Here is a 19,969-nt window from a genome sequence, read left to right as displayed (position 1 = left end):
GAATCATGTATGATACCACTTTTCAGGGGTTTTCGAGGTCGAGAAATCCAATTATGATGTTATTTTGATGATTCGAGGTCAAGGTCATCTTAAAGGTCATTTGAGTCAAACATGTCGGTTTTTGAGTTTTTTGTCAAGATTTACGCGAGGTTCACCATTTTATGTTTCTGGGTTGGGTAATCGAACTCTGACCTTATTTTTGACAATTAGAGGAAATATTTACATGTCTATTTCCTAATTTTCAGGCATATGCAGTTCATCAGTCTAATTACAAAGGTACGGATTTTGATGTTTTATGAACTGTATGCCATATCCTTGTGTTTAATTTTTGTGCGATCATGATCCGGGTTCATGTATACATGATTGTATACATGTCATAAATATGACGTCATCGGTCATGTGACCTGGCGGCCATATTGGATTTTATGAAAACCTTAAAAATGGATCCCTGCCTTCATTTTTCGATCGATTCATTTTGAACTTTGACCACTTATAGTACGCCATGTGATTGGATGCATATCCTAATTATGACGTCATAGGTCAGGTGACATGGCGGGATGGACCGGTACGGTCCCCGGATCATACCGCCCTTGGCGCCCGTCAAAAATCGAAAGAGTATGGCATGGGCAACATCTGCGCCAAATTTGATGCTTTTGGAAGAATTTGAACCAAAATATCCCTAATTGCCCTGACTATGACACGAGTGTCCTGATAAGGTACAAGCCAGGTGAATAATCAGGTTTGTGTGAGTAATTGTTTCCTCCAGATAGTTGAACAACCTTGGTTTCTTGAAGTCTGTTCAAAATATCCAGCTCTGTGTAACATTCCAGAAGTTTGCAAAAGTCCTGCAAGATTGATTTGATTTTGGAAATGGTAATGAAACAAAATGGATGCACTATTAAACAGCCGGATGGAATATGATGCAAAGAGTTTAATACATCTGTTAAATCGCTTTGATACACGTGTATACCAATAACCAATGAACTTCAGGCAGGCAAACATGTAAACAAACAAACTTCCCCAAACCACTAACATTTCTTTTTTGTCCTTGTATTTGAATGATAAATCATTTGTGTCTTCACTTGAACCATCAAACTTCATAAAGAAACATAACGCAAAACAATTTGTTAAGCTACAAATTTTGCATGAAACAAAACCTATGACAAGATGATGTTGAAAGAAAAACCAACAAATATCTAAACAATCACATTCTCATACTGTTATACTTTGGTAACAAAAACGAAAACAAGTTTACAAATACCTGTACTCGTACTGCTAACATGGACCAACTCACTAATAGCATCCATTTTCTCTTTTCCCCCAAGTGACTGACGGCCGTCGTGCCGGTTTACTGGGAGCTTGCGCTGCAACAATCGGCAACACCACTGCAGCCTTGGCCTACTGATATGGGTGTGATGCAATCTGAACTTCCTAACCCAGATCACTGCTAATGGTGCAGCTTCCTTCCTGGATCTGGTAATGACCAATGTTTCATCCAACCTCTTGTTTTTGCTCGACATCAACTGGCTCTTCTGACCATGCTCTAAAAAATGCAAATCCCTTTGGCTGTTTTATCATTTCTGCAGCACAGCAATCTGGTTATTTGCTCAGGTTGACTGACAGGGACTGATCTGTCCTTTGGGAAGGTTTTTGTACGTCTGTTCATGCACTGGTTTATTACACGCCACGGCTGTGGGCTCATTGCGCGAATATTGCAATTATCCAGTATGTGATTTGTCAACAGAATAACTGGACAACGATTGCAGCAAGAAACGCCAAATTTGGCACAGAGCTTCATATTGTGAATGTTTCAGACGACTTCAACTTTGATTTCACAGGGGAAAATAAAATGACAATTAGAACGGAATTCGGTAAGTACAAACCTCTGCCAGGCTGAACAAAATTATAGTATCTGGATCTTCGCTAAATTTGTTTCATCCACCAAGATTCGTCTGGATCCATCACGTTTTGAAATATCGTGCTATAATGCACTGTAGTGTCGGACCCCAACATTCGCGGGGGATATATTTGCTTTTTGCTATATTTGCAAGATTATATACACAAAGAATTAAGTTAAGCACCCCCCCCGTTTTTTTACAACCTCGCACATTACAAGTTTGTTGTCGTCAAAACAGTGTAATATACCCATGATATTGCTATATTTTCTGGAGAAGTGATATTATGGTCACATAAAAACATAACAATCATGCCGTTTTCAATATTTTATTCTGAATAATTTAAGGTGAAATTTTTTGGGAATTTTAGGCATATTTTCACCTCAATTTAAGTATGGAGCTACTGGTCCATCACGAACAGTGTGGATGACGTTTATGTTTTCTAACGTACAGTCATTGTTCTGAGAAGACCTCTAGCGATCTTTGCGTCAATAACGTGTGTAGGACCCACGTGATCGGATCACTGACTCAACCCTACGTCTCATAGACCCTGTAAGCCGTCGTATGCGTTGCTGTGGCAGGTTGTTCCATTCCCGATGTAATGCACGTTCCAATTCATCCAGATTGGCTATTGGAGGGACCATCTTCGCAATTTGTCGTCCCAACATGTCCCAAACGTGCTCGAGGGGGTTCAGGTCAGGACTGTACGCAGGCCAGGGGATGGTTGTCACAGCACCATGCTCCAGCAAGGCTCGGACGCGTCTCGCACGGTGAGGCCTGGCGTTGTCCGGAAATCCTGAATACCACCGTAATCCCGCACTTCGATGACCACACCCTCGCCAGCAGACCCATCTTCATGGATGACAACGCCAGGCCTCACCGTGCGAGACGCGTCCGAGCCTTGCTGGAGCAAGGTGCTGTGACAACCATCCCCTGGCCTGCGTACAGTCCTGACCTGAACCCCCTCGAGCACGTTTGGGACATGTTGGGACGACAAATTGCGAAGATGGTCCCTCCAATAGCCAATCTGGATGAATTGGAACGTGCATTACATCGGGAATGGAACAACCTGCCACAGCAACGCATACGACGGCTTACAGGGTCTATGAGACGTAGGGTTGAGTCAGTGATCCGATCACGTGGGTCCTACACACGTTATTGATGCAAAGATCGCTAGAGGTCTTCTCAGAACAATGACTGTACGTTAGAAAACATAAACGTCATCCACACTGTCCGTGATGGACCTATAGCTCCATACTTAAATTGAGGTGAAAATATGCCTAAAATTCCCAAAAAATGTCACCTTAAATTATTCAGAATAAAATATTGAAAACGGCATGATTGTTGTGTTTTTATGTGACCATAATATCACTTCTCCAGAAAATATAGCAATATCATGGGTATATTACACTGTTTTGACGACAACAAACTTGTAATGTGCGAGGTTGTAAAAAAACGGGGGGGGTGCTTAACTTAATTCTTTGTGTATATTTGCAAGTTGTAATAAGAGAATGAACAGAAGGGAATAAATTTGCTCTCTCTCTGCATCCTGGGAACATGCGTGCAGAGTTAGTTCACTTCTAACATTTTTGTTGTCGCATGTCAAACCACAAAACAACCATGCCTTCTTAGAAGAGAAACATAACGACTTGACGTGAGTCAGCACCTCAATCCAGTGCGTTCTAGTTCCATCTGCAGCAATCATATCCACCCTCTAGGCTCTGGTACACCTGTTTAACCTTACCTGTTTCACCAACTTGCCCAGTCTGTTCAATCCCATTCTTCCCTCCAGGGCTTCAAAACAGCTGTTCACCACTACCTCAAGTCACCCCCCATCTATATTCATGATATGCATGACCCCAAATTACCACATTCCCAAGCACTCCTTTTTTCCAGGTTATTGTGACCCCTTCCCCCCCCCCCTCCCCCATTTCCCATCTCCCTCTACCCTTTTTGTTTGTTCGTTCCTTTTATGTTTCATCCCTGCCTTACCCAGGCCTGGTGTTGGCTTAGTGGTTAGGGTGCTGGCTTGGGATCCTAGGATCCTGGTTTCGAATCCCGGTCGATCGCTGAATTAACACCAGGGGGGTTTGCTCAGCCTCTCATCCTTCCGAATTCGGCAAATTGAGCACCAGTTCACTGGTAATTCCCTGTGTGTCGCAAGAGGTGACTAACAGTGTTGGCGGCAGGAATGGCATCCGGCCATAAAACACATTGCTTCAAAAAGGGGACCACGGTGCCCAAAAAAGGCCAACCCCTGCTCTGCAGGGAAAAATGGCCTCTAAAGGTGGTCCCTGCCTTACCCTTCCTCTTCTTGCGGTGCGCAGCTTGTTCAGCCCCATATGCCATTCCCCCCTCCCCTTGGTCTCACCCTCTTCTACTCTGCTGTTGGTGTTTCCCCCTTTCCATTTCGCTCCCTTCCATGAGCCTTAATCATGTATGCAACAGCAAAAATAAAATCCCGCCGCAGTAGCTGACATTGTCTGCTTTTCTCAAATGGCCCGTTCACTGACCACTATTTTAGGATTCTGTGTCAGCCACCCAACTTTTGACATGCTGCTTAATTCTGGTACAGCAACAGATAAAGGTCCTGCATTTGCCCATTGACACAAGAATGCCTTTCCTGGCTTAATGACCTACTCCCCTCATGTAGTATGTGTGTATCTTGCAAGATAATCCTATAATTTTTTCTTCCAGTTGATGTCTGAGTGTCCTAAGTAGTGACCTTTGGCCCAGTCATGTTTCCTTGCATACATTTGTGATTTATCTGATGCTCTTGAAAACCCTCTTTTCATCCTTGCAGATGTCTCTACATTGTACTGTACAATTCCAGTGGTCAGGCTGGCAGCAGCAACTTCCCTCTGCTGCTCCAGGAAAGATCAGATAATGGTCAAACATGTAGAACATGTTTCAATCCAGGCAAATCTCATCTCAGGAAGGATCATCAAACAAACTTACCCATACTATTTCCACAATCGACTGCGGAATCTCAATCAACCCTCCAATAATTGTTTCTAGAACTCCCGGGCCTCACCATGTATCAAAGCCAGCCACATCTCCTCCTGAAATTTTCCCTGGTAAGTCTGAACTTCTCACAACCTACAAGATCGTTGTATATAGCTCGATGGTCTAATTCTCTCCCCTATAGGCTGATGTGCTTGCTTCACACCCATCTCTTCTATATACTGTGGAATTCAGCTTTCAACATCATTGGCATCTCCCACAAAGAAGCAGAAACACAAGACCAGCTGCAATAATTGCAAAGGGATTGGTGGCCTCATTCCTCCCCCACCCCTCCCAAGAACACTATCCTGTCAACTTGCTCTTCCATGAGCTTAGACATTGTACACAAAAACTTTGTTTAATTTGTGATGTACAAAGAAAAACAATTATTTAATAAACGCTGGTTGATTTGTTTGAACACTAAAAATGTTCTGCCTTGTGTGTTACGAAAAAAAAATATGCAAAATACTCTAGTTTATTTGTAGCAAGTGTAAAAAGAACAAGCTTTCAGAAAGCATTTGACAAATAAACGTTATTGAGGAGGGTGAGGTTAAGCAGTATGCAGCTGGTACACGTGGAAAGTTTTGTTGATAAAGACTTGGCGAAAATACTTTGCATACGTGGAAGAGCCAGCCTTTATCTCATGACAGAATCGGCCTTGTGTAACGGGCACCAGATCTGGTGCATTCTCACCTTCACCATCCATCACCTGGTGGTGGAAAAAACATTCGACATTTATGAGGTATGCAATGACGTAGTGATTGCTCGTCCACCTGAAAATAAAAACCCTGGAAGCTCTGCCAACTGGACGTCTCAATGTTGAGATCCCTAGTTCAAATCTCATCTCCAATGATTAGTCCATTTACTCCTGTCTATAATTCAGTCAAATATACGAGGCAGTTAGATAATAACTATACTCGAGAAAACAAATCGGAGGCAAGAGCCGAAGACGAGTACTGACCTGTCCATTGGCAACATCCAACAAATCTCGCAGACGACAACCACGTTCGTGCCATCGCTCATAGCAGATGCTGTCCTCGAGGATCAAGTAGTCAGCACTGACAGAACGCAAGATGCCGTGCACGGTGCTCGGTGTGTTGCGTGCATATATCTGGTAAACCTGAATTCCACCAAAAAAAAAGTTTTCAAAATACTGTTGCCAGCTTATGAATACATGTTTCATACTCATCTTGTACAGCAGATCGTAAAATACAAAAAGCAGTTGGTGCATGACAATCTGATCGCATATGAAAAACTAGATTGACACTTTGACGTCATGACATTGACCGATATGCCTCCGCCCACATTATTACATCATTATAATACCAAGTTTGCTTTAAATCCATTCAGCTGTTCTCAAGTTATCACATGTTTACCTGACATAACCTCTGACCTTTGACCTCAGGACCCCAAAATGTAATCAGTTAATTTTTACATCATTATACATATCTGTACCAAGTTTGAATTACATCCCTTCAGCAGTTCTCAAGTTATAGACCCATTACAGACTTAGACCTTTGACCTCTTGACCCCAAAATCTAATCAGTTAATCTTTACATCATTATACATACCTGTACCAAGTTTGAATTACATCCCTTTAGCCGTTCTCAAGTTATAGACCTATTACAGACTTTGACCGTTGACTTCTTGACCCCAAAATCTAATCGGTTCATTTTTACATCATTCGACATAATTGTACCAAATTTGGTCAGAATCCCATATATATACACTACCGGTCAAAAGTTTTAGAACACCTCAATTTTTCCAGTTTTTATTGAAATTTACGCAGTTTAATGTCCAGTGAATAACCTGAAATGGTACAAAGGTAAGCAGTAAACTGCTCGAGGTTAAAAAAAAGTTTAGGTTAGCAAAAACGTGAAAATAATGTAAATTGCACAGTTATATTGTAAAAAAAAAAAAGGCCTTCTTCAAGGAACAAGTAATGGGTTAACAACGTACAGCTGTTCCGCAGCAATGTAAGTAAATTAAGCCTTGAAAGTTGATGCAAACAATTCCTACAGGTGTCCCAACCTCTGCTGATTACTTGATCACAAACCCCCTGTCTGTATCAAAGCAGTATTGGAACAGACTGTTATTACACCCTCTGAAGCATTATTTGGACAATATTACACGGCAGGAAGTAGTATATTGGAAACTGGAGGAAACTCTGACAGGAAGAGGTCTGACAGACCCAAAGCCACAACAGAATCAGAAGACAAGTTTCTGAGAGTCAACAGCTTGCGTGATAGGCGGCTCACAGGACAACAGCTTCAAGCACAGCTTAACACTGGTCGAAGTAAGCAAGTCTCAGTTTCAACTGTGAAGTGAAGACTTTGAGCTGCAGGTTTGACAGGTCGAGTGGCAGTAAGAAAGCCATTGCTAAGATGGCAAAATAAGAAAAAGAGGCTTGCCTGGGCCATTAAGCACCGCCAGTGGATTACTGAAGACTGGAAGAAGGTCTCATGGACCGATGAATCAAAATTTGAAATATTTGGTTCATCACACAGGGTTTTTGTACGCCGTCGAGTAGGCGAAAGGATGGTTCCTCAGTGTGTGACACCAAATGTCAAACATGGAGGAGGAAGCGTGATGGTCTGGGGCTCTTTTGCTGGATCCAGAGTCGGCGACTTGCACAAAGTGACTGGCACCGTGAACCAAAAGGGCTACCACAGCATTTTGCAGCGCCATGCAATACCCTCTGGTATACACCTAGTTGGTCAGGGGTTCATCCTCCAGCAAGATAATGACCCTAAACACACCCCCATGCTATGTCAAAACTACCTTCGAGGAAAAGAACAAGACGGTAGGCTTCAAATCATGGAATGGCCAGCACAGCCTCCAGACTTAAACCCCATCGAGCTGGTTTGGGATGAACTGGACAGAAGGGTGAAAGCAAAACAACCGACAAGTGCAACACATTTGTGGGAAATTCTGCAACAGTGTTGGGAAGAACTTCCCGAACAATATTTGATTTCCATTGTAGAAAGAATGCCACGAGTGTGTTCGGCGGTTATATTTGCAAAAGGTGGCGACTTTGCTGAGTTAAAAATTTAAATTAAATTTTATTAAACAAAATGATTCTATGATTTCTTTTTTATCTCCAATTGTTTATTTGATCTATGCTTAATTTCAGAGTACATTGAGACATTAAACTGCGTAACTTTCAATAAAAACTGGAAAAATTGAGGTGCCCTAAAACTTTTGACCGGTTGTGTGTGTGTATATATATATATATATATATATATATATATATATATATATATATATATATATGTGTATAACTATATATATATATATATATATGTGTATAACTATATATATATATATATATATATATATATATATATATATATATATATATATATATATATATATATATATATATATATATATATATACATACATATATATATATACATACATATATATGTATATATATATATATATATATATATATATATATATATATATATATATATATATATATATATATATATATATTGTTGCGGTTTTGAGAAATAAAGGCAAACCCCCTCTTAGTTGCACCACAACATGTAGCCTCGCTTAGTTCAGTTATAGCCTAGTCAAAAAATCTGAAAATGTGCCTTTATAGAATGATTGAGGCATTTTTGAGTAAAAGCAAGCAAACCACTTTTTCTGGGGTAGTTTTTCATGCTGAATATGAATCTGTTGTTTGCCAAGCCCAAAAATGCGTAATTAGGTCACTAATCAAGGTCAAAGGTCAATGAGTGCAAAATTCAATTTTTTGGAAAAAATGCTTTATTTTACATCCCCTATCTGTACATTTCAATTATTTTACAATATTTTGTCTAGTAAGGTTGCTAAAGCTTTTCAAAATCTTATTTTTAAAGGAAAACGTGAGGACACATCTATGCTCATTTGCCTTTATCTCTGTAAGGGGCGACAATTAGTTTTTGCATAATTTGCTTGCAGTTTAACCTCTAAATGCACAATGGGGCAGAGTTTTTATGCTCCTATTGATGGTCTAGAGATAGATTTTATAAAGACAGAATCTAAATGTCACCGGTAAACAACATAGGTCAAAGGTCAATGAGTGCGAAAGTCTTGCAATGACGTAACAGTTACTTGCACTTGAAACCATCCCTTTCACTCAACAGTGAAAGTGGCTTCATCTTTCTGACCCCAATGCATTTGCCATGTTTGTCAAATCATTTCCATTCAGACAGAGCAGGGTGTTCTTCAATAGACCCTTAATGATTAAGAATGAATCTAATAGCCTAGCATAAGCCATCTAGTTCGTACCCTAGGCATCAGGCATTAAACATTTCAGGAGTACAGGTAAGGGTCTTTTTAAGATTGTTAAAAAATGAAATATAAAATCAAATGAAAGTAAAGGAATGCATTCTTCTTTGGTGAGATACATGTACATACAAATGTGTAATGTATGCTTGACATCTCACATCATAGGCAGGCCTACATACATGTACATTTACCTAACAGTAGCAAAAAGACAGGCAGGGCATGGGCATTGACGATGAGTGCCTAATGCATCTACCACTAATGAATTAGTGATATCGGTTAGATGTTTTGTCTTGAAGAAGCTTTACTTTGTGTCTTTGAGAATAAGATTAAAACCCGGGCCAACACTGCCTGCGCTTATTCGATCATTTAAGGGCTGTTGCAGTATATCATACAACGTTGTAGTTTTCATGGTCAGAACATGCGTGCCTGGTGCTTAGTTTGGTTTCTGTTTCTCCCCTCAGGCCAACCATGGAACCTATTGCCAGCCTCAAGCGACAGCGTGAGGATGTGTCGTTTGAACTTTGTATCATTTGTCAGGGAACTAGCCAGGTCAAAGATACGATTTTCAACCAGACAAACCAGGGTATTGCTGCCATCAGAGAGGCGACCGAGCTCCGATGCAAACTTAGACACTATGAATTTCGATCAGCCGTGGACAGGCTTTCGACTCTCTTTGCAGAGCCTCCAGAAAGTCTCCCCAAACTTAAATGGCATAAGCTATGTTACTCTGCATACACACACAAGGGGAAAATAAATGCTAAGCTAGCCAAGGAACAATCGAAAAACGAAAAAGATCCTGAAAGAAAGAGTGTTTCGGCTGAAGCATGTCCGTTTTTACGCAGTAGTACTACTAAGATGAACTGGACATTGTGTATGTTCTGCCAGAACTTTGACAAGAAGCAGAAGACAAGTCGTGTCACAACCTTCAAAATGAGTAATGAAATTACGGAAAAAGCTAAATTTGTACATAACATCTTAGTCCGTACTGCAAATGAGAATGATTTAATCTCAGCTGAGGCATGTTACCATGTTAACTGTCTTAGTAAATTCTTTAGGGATGTCAAAAGGGCGGAAACTGAAAGCAAATCAGCAGACATGGCGATATCATGGTTGTGTCAAGAGCTGCGTCACTCTGCTGAGAAAGGGCACGTATTTGAACTATCTGCAGTGTTCGAGAGGTACAAAGAGTTAGCCAGTGAGTGCGACGGCACAATTCCTACATCGTATCTTAGTAGACTGGGGACTTTTAAAGAAACTTTGTCGAATTGCATTGGGGACATTTATGAATTTCTTGTGCTAAGAAATTTGGCGCCTTCAGAGAAACAAACTTTGCTTCTTCCACGACATTTCAGTCACATACCTCTTTCAGAAATGGTGTGCGGTCAGAACAGTGCAGACTATATTCCCATATTTAGACAACAGGATGATCATTTTCTGTCTTTAGTGCACGTTGCTCTGCAACTCCGCAGTGATATCATGTCACATCCTGCATTCGAAGGTTGCGATGTAAGCGAAAAAGCAGAGTTGGCAAGTGTACCACCATCTGTACTCATGTTTGTGAATATCTTGCTTGGAGGCCAAAGTAGTGTCGATGCTGAGTTTGACGAAAGTGAGATGTCTGAAACTGGTTGGGTGAAGAAGACAAGGGTCCTTAGCATTGGACAAGACATGGTCTATGGTGTATGTGGAGACAAGAAGGCACCGCCTAAACACGTTGGAATGGGTATGACGCTGCACCAGTCAACTCGATCAAAGAAATTAGTTGAGCTATTCCATAATGCTGGGCACATAATCAGCTATAACCGGGTTCTTAGGTATGACACTGCCATGGCTGAAAACACTCTGAAAGCGCTTGATCAAGAAACTGGGGCAGTTGTTACCAGCAACCTGGTTTCGGGACGATTTGTGCATTTTTCTGGCGACAATATTGACATCAATGACTCTACCCTAGATGGCAAAAATACATTTCACGCTACTCAGTTAGCTGCCTGGCAGAGGGGGCCATCTGCTGAAAGCGGTCTTGGAGACATCAAACCATCCAATACGTCAACGTTGGATATACCAACAGCAGTTGAAAAGATCCAACAACAGCAGTTTCCGACACCATCAAAGAAGGTCACAGAAGATGCTGAAAAGTTCATTTGCCATATCTACAAGGAACCATCTGAGAACTGTAATCAAGCCCGCATTAAACTGTTCAACAAATGCCATGCAACGGAGACCCTACCTCCATCTAGTGATGCAGCAAAGTTCCACATAGAGCGTGCAAACTACCAAAGTTTCATTTGGAGAGAGGCCAGTAATCCAATGACAGATCTGCCACCGCCGACTGATTGTGGATGGAAACTCGTTGATGACAAGTTGTCACCGGTTCTTACAACTTTACCGTCAATTCCAAAGGGATGCCGAGAACTTACTCAGTGTGGTTGCAAGAAAGGTTGCAGTTCTGATAGTTGCTCTTGTCGGAAGTGGGGGAAACAGTTCTGCACTGAGGCCTGCAAGTGCAATGCCAGTGAAACACCATGTCGAAACAGGCCAAAGTAGGGGGGGGGGGGGGGTCAGAGCTTACACAGTTAAGCTAATTGGCATTCCCCTGGATGGCTCCTCCTTCCAGCCAATCAGTCTGACAGACTGCAATTGATTCAGGATTAATTAAGAATACATGTGATAATGATCAACTGCCTGCACTCCAAACATGTTTGCCATGAAGTGCATTTTGCGCCTTGTGCCATGTAAGTGCACTTTGCGCCTTGTGACCGTTAGCCTTAATTAAGTGGCTAATTAGTCAAATATTGACATTTAGTGTAGAAAACAATCTTGCTATTATATAGGACTCAGGTAAACCACTTCACTGATGGTATTTAAGGCAACAATTCAAGTGAATTAAAACAGTATGTCAAAAAACGAAAAGTTGCTTCATTACGGATATATTCACAAAAATCTGATTTTTTCCCTTCACAATTCCCTTTACTTTCATAATTGTGAAAAGCTGTAGTAACCTTACCAGACAAAATACTGTAAAATAATTGAAATGTACAGATAGGTGATGTAAAATAAAACATTTTTTCAAAAATTATGAATTTTGCACTCATTGACCTTTGACCTTGATTAGTGACCTAATTACGCATTTTTGGGCTTGGCAAACAACAGATTCGTATTCAGCACGAAAAACTACCCCAGAAAAAGTGGTTTGCTTGCTTTTACTCAAAAATGCCTCATGAATTCACGTTTCCCAGAAATTTGACTAGACTATTATTTCTTATTCAATGTTAAGTATAGTCTCCTTTACTGTGTTAGTATGCGTTGATGCAGGCAAGTAAGTGTAGGCCTCATTGGGCTGGAATGCCATGTGCTAGGGCCTGGAACAAGTCTGGGAGGCCCGAGGGAGGAGCTAAAGGGGAGTGTCCGGTAAGCGGCAAGCAGCCAATGGGAGATAAAGGAGAGTGGCCAGCAATGGCGGCCAGGGGAGGTGCTTGGAACATTCGGGTGGGACTCTGGGGGGGGGGGGGGGCTATAAAACCCGGTCCGGATCCCCGAACACTCTCTGTGGCGCTCTCTCCGTGGCCAAGCTCCCAGCGCTCTCTCTGTCTCTAAGCTCTCGAGGTCGAAGCACGAACTCTCCCTGCCCCCGAACGAAAGAAACTCATCGCTCTCCCTGTAGTGTGCATTCTGCCCTTGCTCTCTGCCCCTTTTATAAGCGCTTTTGCAGGACGATCTCTCCCGGGACCCGAGACTCCAACGATCTCTCTGCCTGGGCTCTCTGCACGTGCGCGTTTGTCTCACTAACATCGGGACACGCTGGGCGGATTCCCGTGCAGGCACACCTGGGGGCCGACATCCGTGCCGCGAACATCTCAAGGGACACGCCCAACTAGCTGACCGGGGCGAACTACACCAACGACCGCGCTTGAGCGCATTCTCTTCTCTTCCTTCCTTTCCCCGCATGAGTGAGAGGGCCCTTGTCTGGGGATTCAAGTTAAGGACGTTATGTTTCTACCCTGTGTGTTACGAATTCATGTGAATTACTATTCAGGTCTTTGCTTATCAATGTGTAGTCGATTAAAGGTTGTTGTGATTAAAGGGTCAGGAGCCCTTCTGGGAAAAAGGAGACCGGAAACGGAAGGAAAAAGAGGAGGTCCTAGAGAAGCGGCGATCTTCTTCTTCTTCCTCGCCGAGCTCCGAGGCGAGGGTATCGATATTGAGCAGCGGGGAGGACGCTACGTTTGCTACGTTTGAAAGCCCGTCTGACAAAAGGAGTTACCTGCGCAGGGTACTTACTCCTTGACACGTCAAGTTGCCGTGGGTCCGTGCACGGAACCCAGCGTCCGGCACAGTTCGCCTCACCGTCTACAAGGATGCGTACGGGTCGCACCTTGGGCCTCGCGCGCGTTGCAAGCCACGCTTGGTTTTGCCCCGTTGCGTGGCGAGGAGGTGTGCGCTGCAGCAGCTGTCCCCGGTACGAGACGTGCACGTGTGGAGCACGTCCGCCCAGGGTTCGTTTCACCGCCCGTGAGCGGAGATCGAACTACAGGAGTACGGAGAAATTGTGAGAGACATTGACCATGGAGGGAGTCGGGAGTGGGGCTCACGTGAGGAATGAATAAGATGGCCATCTTAGAGTTACTGTAGATGAGTTTACATCTTTGTAGTATTGATTGCTGATTGTTGATGGTTGTTGATTGCTCGGGGAATATATCATTGATTGTTCCGGATCCTTGGTGTGGGGTGTCTTATTGTTTTTATTTATTAAAATTTATTAATTAAGTATTAATTGGTAAATTTTTGGGGAAATTGGGGGTAAAGTCTTGGGTGAAGGTTAACAGGTGTTAACGATAGGCACCATGGCGTTTGTGGCACAGAACTTTGCGATACCCCGAGTGAGGCACAGTTCCGAGCGTTACTAAAGTCGGACCTCTTGAAATTGGCCAAACATTTTAACTTGGAGGTCCGAACTAATTTGAGGAAGGCAGAGTTGCAGACCATGGTGATACAGTCTATGGTGGGATTAGGAACATGGGACGAGTTAGCCTGGCAGTGGCTACCCGAAGAACCAGAAGACGTTGAGCTCCGGAAACTGGAGTTGCAATTACGGAGCCAGGAACGGATCAAAGAAGAAGAAAGGAAAGCAGAAGAGAGGAGAGAAGAGAAACAAGCAGAGGAAAGGAGAGTGGAACGAGAACTCCAGGAAAGGTTAAAAGAAGAAGAAAGGAAAGCAGAAAAGGAAAGAGCAGAAGAAGAAAGGAAAGCAGAAGAGAGGAGAGAAGAGAAACAAGCAGAGGAAAGGAGAGTGGAACGAGAACTCCAGGAAAGGTTAGAAGGGAGAAAAGCAGAGGAGAGGAGAGCTGCCAGGGAACTCGAAGCAGAGGAGAGAAAAGCCGAAAGGGAGTTGAAGGAACGTGATCTGGCGCTTCAGCAAGAGATTAAATTCAAGGAGCTGGAGGTAATGAGAGAACGGGGAGAGGTACCACCCTTGCTGACGGGGTCGACACCTAGCCAGAACACCTGGGAGGTGGGCAGACATGTGAGGCTGGTTCCACCCTTCAGTGAAAAGGAAGTCACTCAATTTTTTCCACACTTTGAGAAAGTGGCTCGACAGTTAAACTGGCCGGAGGAGGCCTGGACCATACTAGTGCAAAGTGTGCTGGTGGGTAAAGCTCAAGAGATTTATTCGGCGTTACCAATGGACCAATGTGCAGATTATGAGGTATTGAAGAAGCACATCCTCAAAGCCTATGAGTTGGTTCCGGAAGCTTACCGGCAAAAATTCAGGAATGCCAGGAAGAGGGAGAGTGAGACCCATGTGGAGTTTGCTAGAGTGAAAGAAAATATGTTTGATCGGTGGTGTGAGTCAAAAGGAGTCGGGAACGACTTCGAAGCATTGCGTGACCTGATGCTGGTGGAGGAATTTCAACAGTGTGTCCACGAGGACATCAAAGTGTACCTGCAGGAAAAGAAAGTACCGAAGTTGTGGGACGCAGCCACCATGGCAGATGATTATGCCTTAACACACCGGATAGGGGTCCACGAACCTAACTCCTCGCCTAGATCTCCGCAGGGGAGGTGTGGAACAGCAGGTGCGGAGAACGACAATACATGGCAGCGGCCTCGAGATGAATATGGGGACAACGCTGATACCCGAACTGTTCGAAATCAGGGGGCTACGGGCCCAAGACAAACTTCTTTTTCGGGGGGCCTGAGGCAGACCATGAGTTTTTCCTCCGGGCCTACTTGCGCTTTTTGCAAGAAACCTGGACACTTGATGTCCAGTTGTTACCTCATGAAAAGGGAAAACCCAGAGCGGAGTCCGACTATTACCACTCCGAATGCGATGGCAAGCGTAAGAAATCGCCCACAGAAGAGTTACCAACCATTTATTTATGAGGGGTTGGTCTCACTCAAGGGAGACTTGACTAACCCAAGACCGGTTAGGGTTTTGAGGGACACAGGAGCCCATCAATCCTTAATGCTTGAAGGCATTTTGCCCTTGTCAAAGAGTACCGCAACTGGTGATAGTGTTCGGTTACAAGGGATCGGTGGCTGTGTTAGTGCCCCACTTCATGTCATCCATTTGGAATCCGATTTGGTGTCAGGACCGGTCACTGTCGGTTTACAAGCCACGCTTCCTGTAGAGGGAGTATCTGTGATTATCGGGAATGATTTGGCCGGGGGGCAAATTTATGGTAACCCGAGGGGGGATAAAGAGCCCCGCAGGGGAAATAACACCACCCCAGCTCGGGATGGCGACACAAGTTCCAAGTTATTTGTAGGGGGACTGAACTTCAACACAGAGGAAGAAGTTCTGACCTCTGTCTTCAACAGATATGGGCCGCTGGTGGAAGTGCGGGTGGTAAAAGACAGGGAAACGCAACGGTCAAGAGGGTTCGGCTTTGTCACGTTTGCAAGCCCAAGAGACGCCAGAGAGGCAGAGAAGAATTGGAATGGTAAGGCTTTGGAGGGTCGGACCATAACAGTAGGGAAGGAATTTCGTAGGCGTCGAGAGGTCTACAGAAGAGGACAACTTGGCGGTAGTTTTGGGGTTGGCAGCAGCCGATATTACTATGGAGGCTCCCAGAGTTACGGCACCTCCCGAAAGAAGGAATGTCAGAGCACTGGCCGAGAAGGAGACCGCCAGTCAAGTAACGGCTGGGACAAGGGGTCCCACCGTAACTGTTAGGAGTCTGGAGAAGTTGAAGTACTAGATACGGGGGAGCCGCCGAGCCGGGGCTCCTACACGGACTAACCGTGAACGCCACGTTCTTAAAGGCGTCCAGGTAGTGAACTTTCCTGCACGGACTAACCGTGAACTCCACGTTCTCAAAGGCGTCCATGTAATGAACTTTCCTCCCCGGACTAACCGTGAACTCCACATTACTTAAGGCGTCCATGTAGGGAATACTCAGCTGGGCCTCCCGAAAAAGTGCTATCGAGAGGTTTAACTTTGGGGCTTTGGTCACCACCTCTTAACCGTCATTCAAGAGAAACCAGAAGTGGTTGACGCTTGGTCCAGAGGGAATTAATCTAGGGGATTGGGTGAAATATTGTTGCTTTATTTTTAAGTGATGACTGTGCCCGGGGGGAACTGATGATTTGGGGGGGGGGGGGTGAGTTATCTGGTTTGTTTATCCAAGTTGGCCGGCAAAGAAAGTTTTCGCTGGGTTCAAACTTTCTTTCTTGAAGGGGGGGAGTGTTACGAATTCATGTGAATTACTATTCAGGTCTTTGCTTATCAATGTGTAGTCGATTAAAGGTTGTTGTGATTAAAGGGTCAGGAGCCCTTCTGGGAAAAAGAGACCGGAAACGGAAGGAAAAAGAGGAGGTCCTAGAGAAGCGACGATCTTCTTCTTCTTCCTCGCCGAGCTCCGAGGCGAGGGTATCGATATTGAGCAGCGGGGAGGACGCTACGTTTGCTACGTTTGAAAGCCCGTCTGACAAAAGGAGTTACCTGCGCAGCGTACTTACCCCTTGACACGTCAAGTTGCCGTGGGTCCGTGCACGGAACCCAGCGTCCGGCACAGTTCGCCTCACCGTCTACAAGGACGCGTACGGGTCGCACCTTGGGCCTCGCGCGCGTTGCAAGCCATGCTTGGTTTTGCCCCGTTGCGTGGCAAGGAGGTGTGCGCTGCAGCAGCTGTCCCCGGTACGAGACATGCACGTGTGGAGCACGTCCGCCCGGGGTTCGGTTTCACCGCCCGCGAGCGGAGATCGAACTACAGGAGTACGGAGACATTGTGAGAGACATTGACCATGGAGGGAGTCGGGAGTGGGGCTCACGTGAGGAATGAATAAGATGGCCATCTTAGAGTTACTGTAGATGAGTTTACATCTTTGTAGTATTGATTGCTGATTGTTGATGGTTGTTGATTGCTCGGGGAATATATCATTGATTGTTCCGGATCCTTGGTGTGGGGTGTCTTATTGATTGGAATTCATATTGATTGCGTTACGAAAGCGCATAAATAATATATCTTTCTGGCGGAGTTCCTCTCACGGTCCGAGGGTCACCGAGACCAGGTAGTCACCGGGAGGACCACGTAACATGTGTCTCTTCTTTGCTCTGATCATTGTACATTTAGAAATAAACCTGTGTTCTTTGCTTCCATTTGGCCATATACGTCTTTTCCACCATTGGTCTCGCATTGTCTGAAATAAAACCGCTCGATCGGGTCAATAATAAATTAACGGCACGAGTCACGTGACACGCAAACCGCTCGGGCGTATCAGACCAGCGTGACTCGTGCGAGGTCCAGCCCCCGTTCTCGTGGCAGCGTGTGTATAGAAGGTACTTGGGTATTTGACCAGAGACCCTTCTGCACGCTCGCTACGGGGTTGGCAGCTGGAATTGCTCAGCAATCCGCCCCCCCACAAGTGCAAAGTGGGGAGTGGACTCGAAGGCCCGAGGGGGAAAGGGTTTAACCCCCCTTTGTACGTCGACGGGCTCGAGGTCCGCAACAATATATAACTATATATATATATATATACAACTGGAATTGAGGAGGAAAAAAAATTGGTAAAATATCGCTAAACTTGTCAAATGTTAAGAAAAGCAGAAATCGGTGTAAATTCAAAGAAATTCATATCCCCAGAAGTGCCCGATCCCATTGTTGCCATCGGTGCTCGACTCGGTGTCCCAACGAGCTACAAACCCACCTGATGTGTACGCTCTCGCAGTGCCTTGTTTTCATAGTGTGGATGGTTTGTTGGGATACGCCCTGTGCAAAGTTTCACTCCAGCCAAGAGCTGCATGCTGCCAGCAAAAACTGCTCTTGGTCGTGTTTCTTGCCTGTGAGACACCCACACAAAAGGATGACACAGCAGTATAATGCCCCCACACATCTCCCTCAAATCATAAGTGTGATCACAATTCTGTGCCTTATAATACTTAGATATATAATAAATAAACAAACCCAAATTCTCATTGCCTTTGTCAGTTCCTACTAGCTCCCAACCCACTTCTTCTCACCTGATCCAGTTCATAAGGTCAACTGTATCTGGGTCGTGAAATTCACGCAGCTCTTCAAGTTCAGTTATCACAACTGGGAGACGCTGCAAACAGGTATAAACAATTAACGGCAATAACCTATCTGATACCGAGCCATGCTCTAATTACTTCAAACGTCAACACATCTGAGTTCTCAGGCATCATACACCAGGTGCACCCAAAAGCAATGCCAATGTAAAATGACCTGATACAACTGACAAATCTGGTAGAGGAAATTTCAAACTCATAACGGCTGTTATTGTATGCTTTCCTTGCCATACTATGGGTACCAGGATGTGGAGAGGTGCTTTTTAAAACAGAACTTTTAAAATTGCCATCTTAAAACTGCTAACTGACAAACTTTTAAAAACTGCTAAAACAGAACTTAAAAAAAAAAGTAAATAAATAAATGGTGGAAAAAGAAAATTACTACAGAAAGGAAAAGCACTACCTTGACTGCCAAGAAAGAGAGCAGAAGCAGAGGTACAAGGTGTCGGGCAATGGTTACCTGAAAGGATCACAAGTTTGTTTGATGAGTGAGGATGCATGTAAAGAAACACGGTTACTTTTCCAAAGATCAACAAGAAAGCATTCCAAAATGCAAAGCCCACCAGCGCCCACTTGTATTTGAACTAAACTTGATGAAAACAACAGGTAAAAAAAAAAAAAAAGTAAATTTTATTAACTAGTGTTTTCCATATTCTCACAATAAAGGTTTCTTGAAAATTTGATGAGAAAAGCTCAAATGGTAAAAACGTTATGGCTTGGACAGACACTGAAGCTCACATAGTAAATAAATAAACACGGAAGCAATGTAAAAAAAAACCCTACCCCTACCAATCCTGTGCTGATGAGTGGTGGACAGGCTAATAATGCCTATTTATACTCATTGTGAATTAGCCTTTTTATATATTGTTGCGGTTTTGAGAACCCACACAAGTAACATCATTAAAGGTTAAAGGTTGCACCCCATAGATAGGCCACAAGCAACACGTAGGTCACCTTAGGACGGTAGGTATTCCTTAGTATGTGTTTAGATAAGGCCATGTCCAGTCGTTGCATCTGCGTTGTGTCAAACAAATAAGAGTAGGCCCCTTTTGTTCATTTTGGCAGCCTCCCTCCAAGCGATGCCATTAAGCACTCTCCAGTCGATGCCCCCATCAAATGAATGAATGATCGTTTTAAGGCCATTTTCCCCGCTAGAGCGGGGGTTAGCCTTGCGGGCCCCATGACAATCATGGTTCCCTGTTTGAGGCAATGTTTTTATGGCCGGATGCCCTTCCTGACGCCAACCCTTGGTCACGCTCTT

At 44.0% G+C, this 19,969-nt stretch overlaps 2 protein-coding genes across 2 annotated transcripts in view; one reads left to right on the top strand and one right to left on the bottom strand.

The window, feature by feature from the left end:
- LOC137417302 (vacuolar protein sorting-associated protein 4A) overlaps positions 1–19,969 on the top strand; it is a 297,125-nt gene that overhangs the window by 173,687 nt on the left and 103,469 nt on the right. The window lies entirely within an intron of this gene.
- DPY19L3 (dpy-19 like C-mannosyltransferase 3) overlaps positions 5,360–19,969 on the bottom strand; it is a 69,568-nt gene continuing 54,958 nt past the window's right edge. The window contains exons 15-19 of the mRNA XM_068103147.2: positions 19,112–19,168; positions 18,643–18,725; positions 18,330–18,462; positions 5,860–6,018; positions 5,360–5,607 (exon numbers count right to left, since the gene is read on the bottom strand). Of these exons, the coding sequence (XP_067959248.1) occupies positions 5,449–5,607; positions 5,860–6,018; positions 18,330–18,462; positions 18,643–18,725; positions 19,112–19,168 (591 nt within the window). The 3' untranslated portion in view covers positions 5,360–5,448. The remainder of the gene's footprint in view (positions 5,608–5,859; positions 6,019–18,329; positions 18,463–18,642; positions 18,726–19,111; positions 19,169–19,969) is intronic.

Source organism: Myxine glutinosa, chromosome 9, assembly GCF_964187855.1.
Source record: "Myxine glutinosa chromosome 9, kmMyxGlut1.1, whole genome shotgun sequence".
Classification (NCBI taxonomy): domain Eukaryota; kingdom Metazoa; phylum Chordata; class Myxini; order Myxiniformes; family Myxinidae; genus Myxine; species Myxine glutinosa.
Note: the sequence above shows the minus strand (reverse complement) of the source record. Positions and strands in the feature narration are given on the sequence as shown.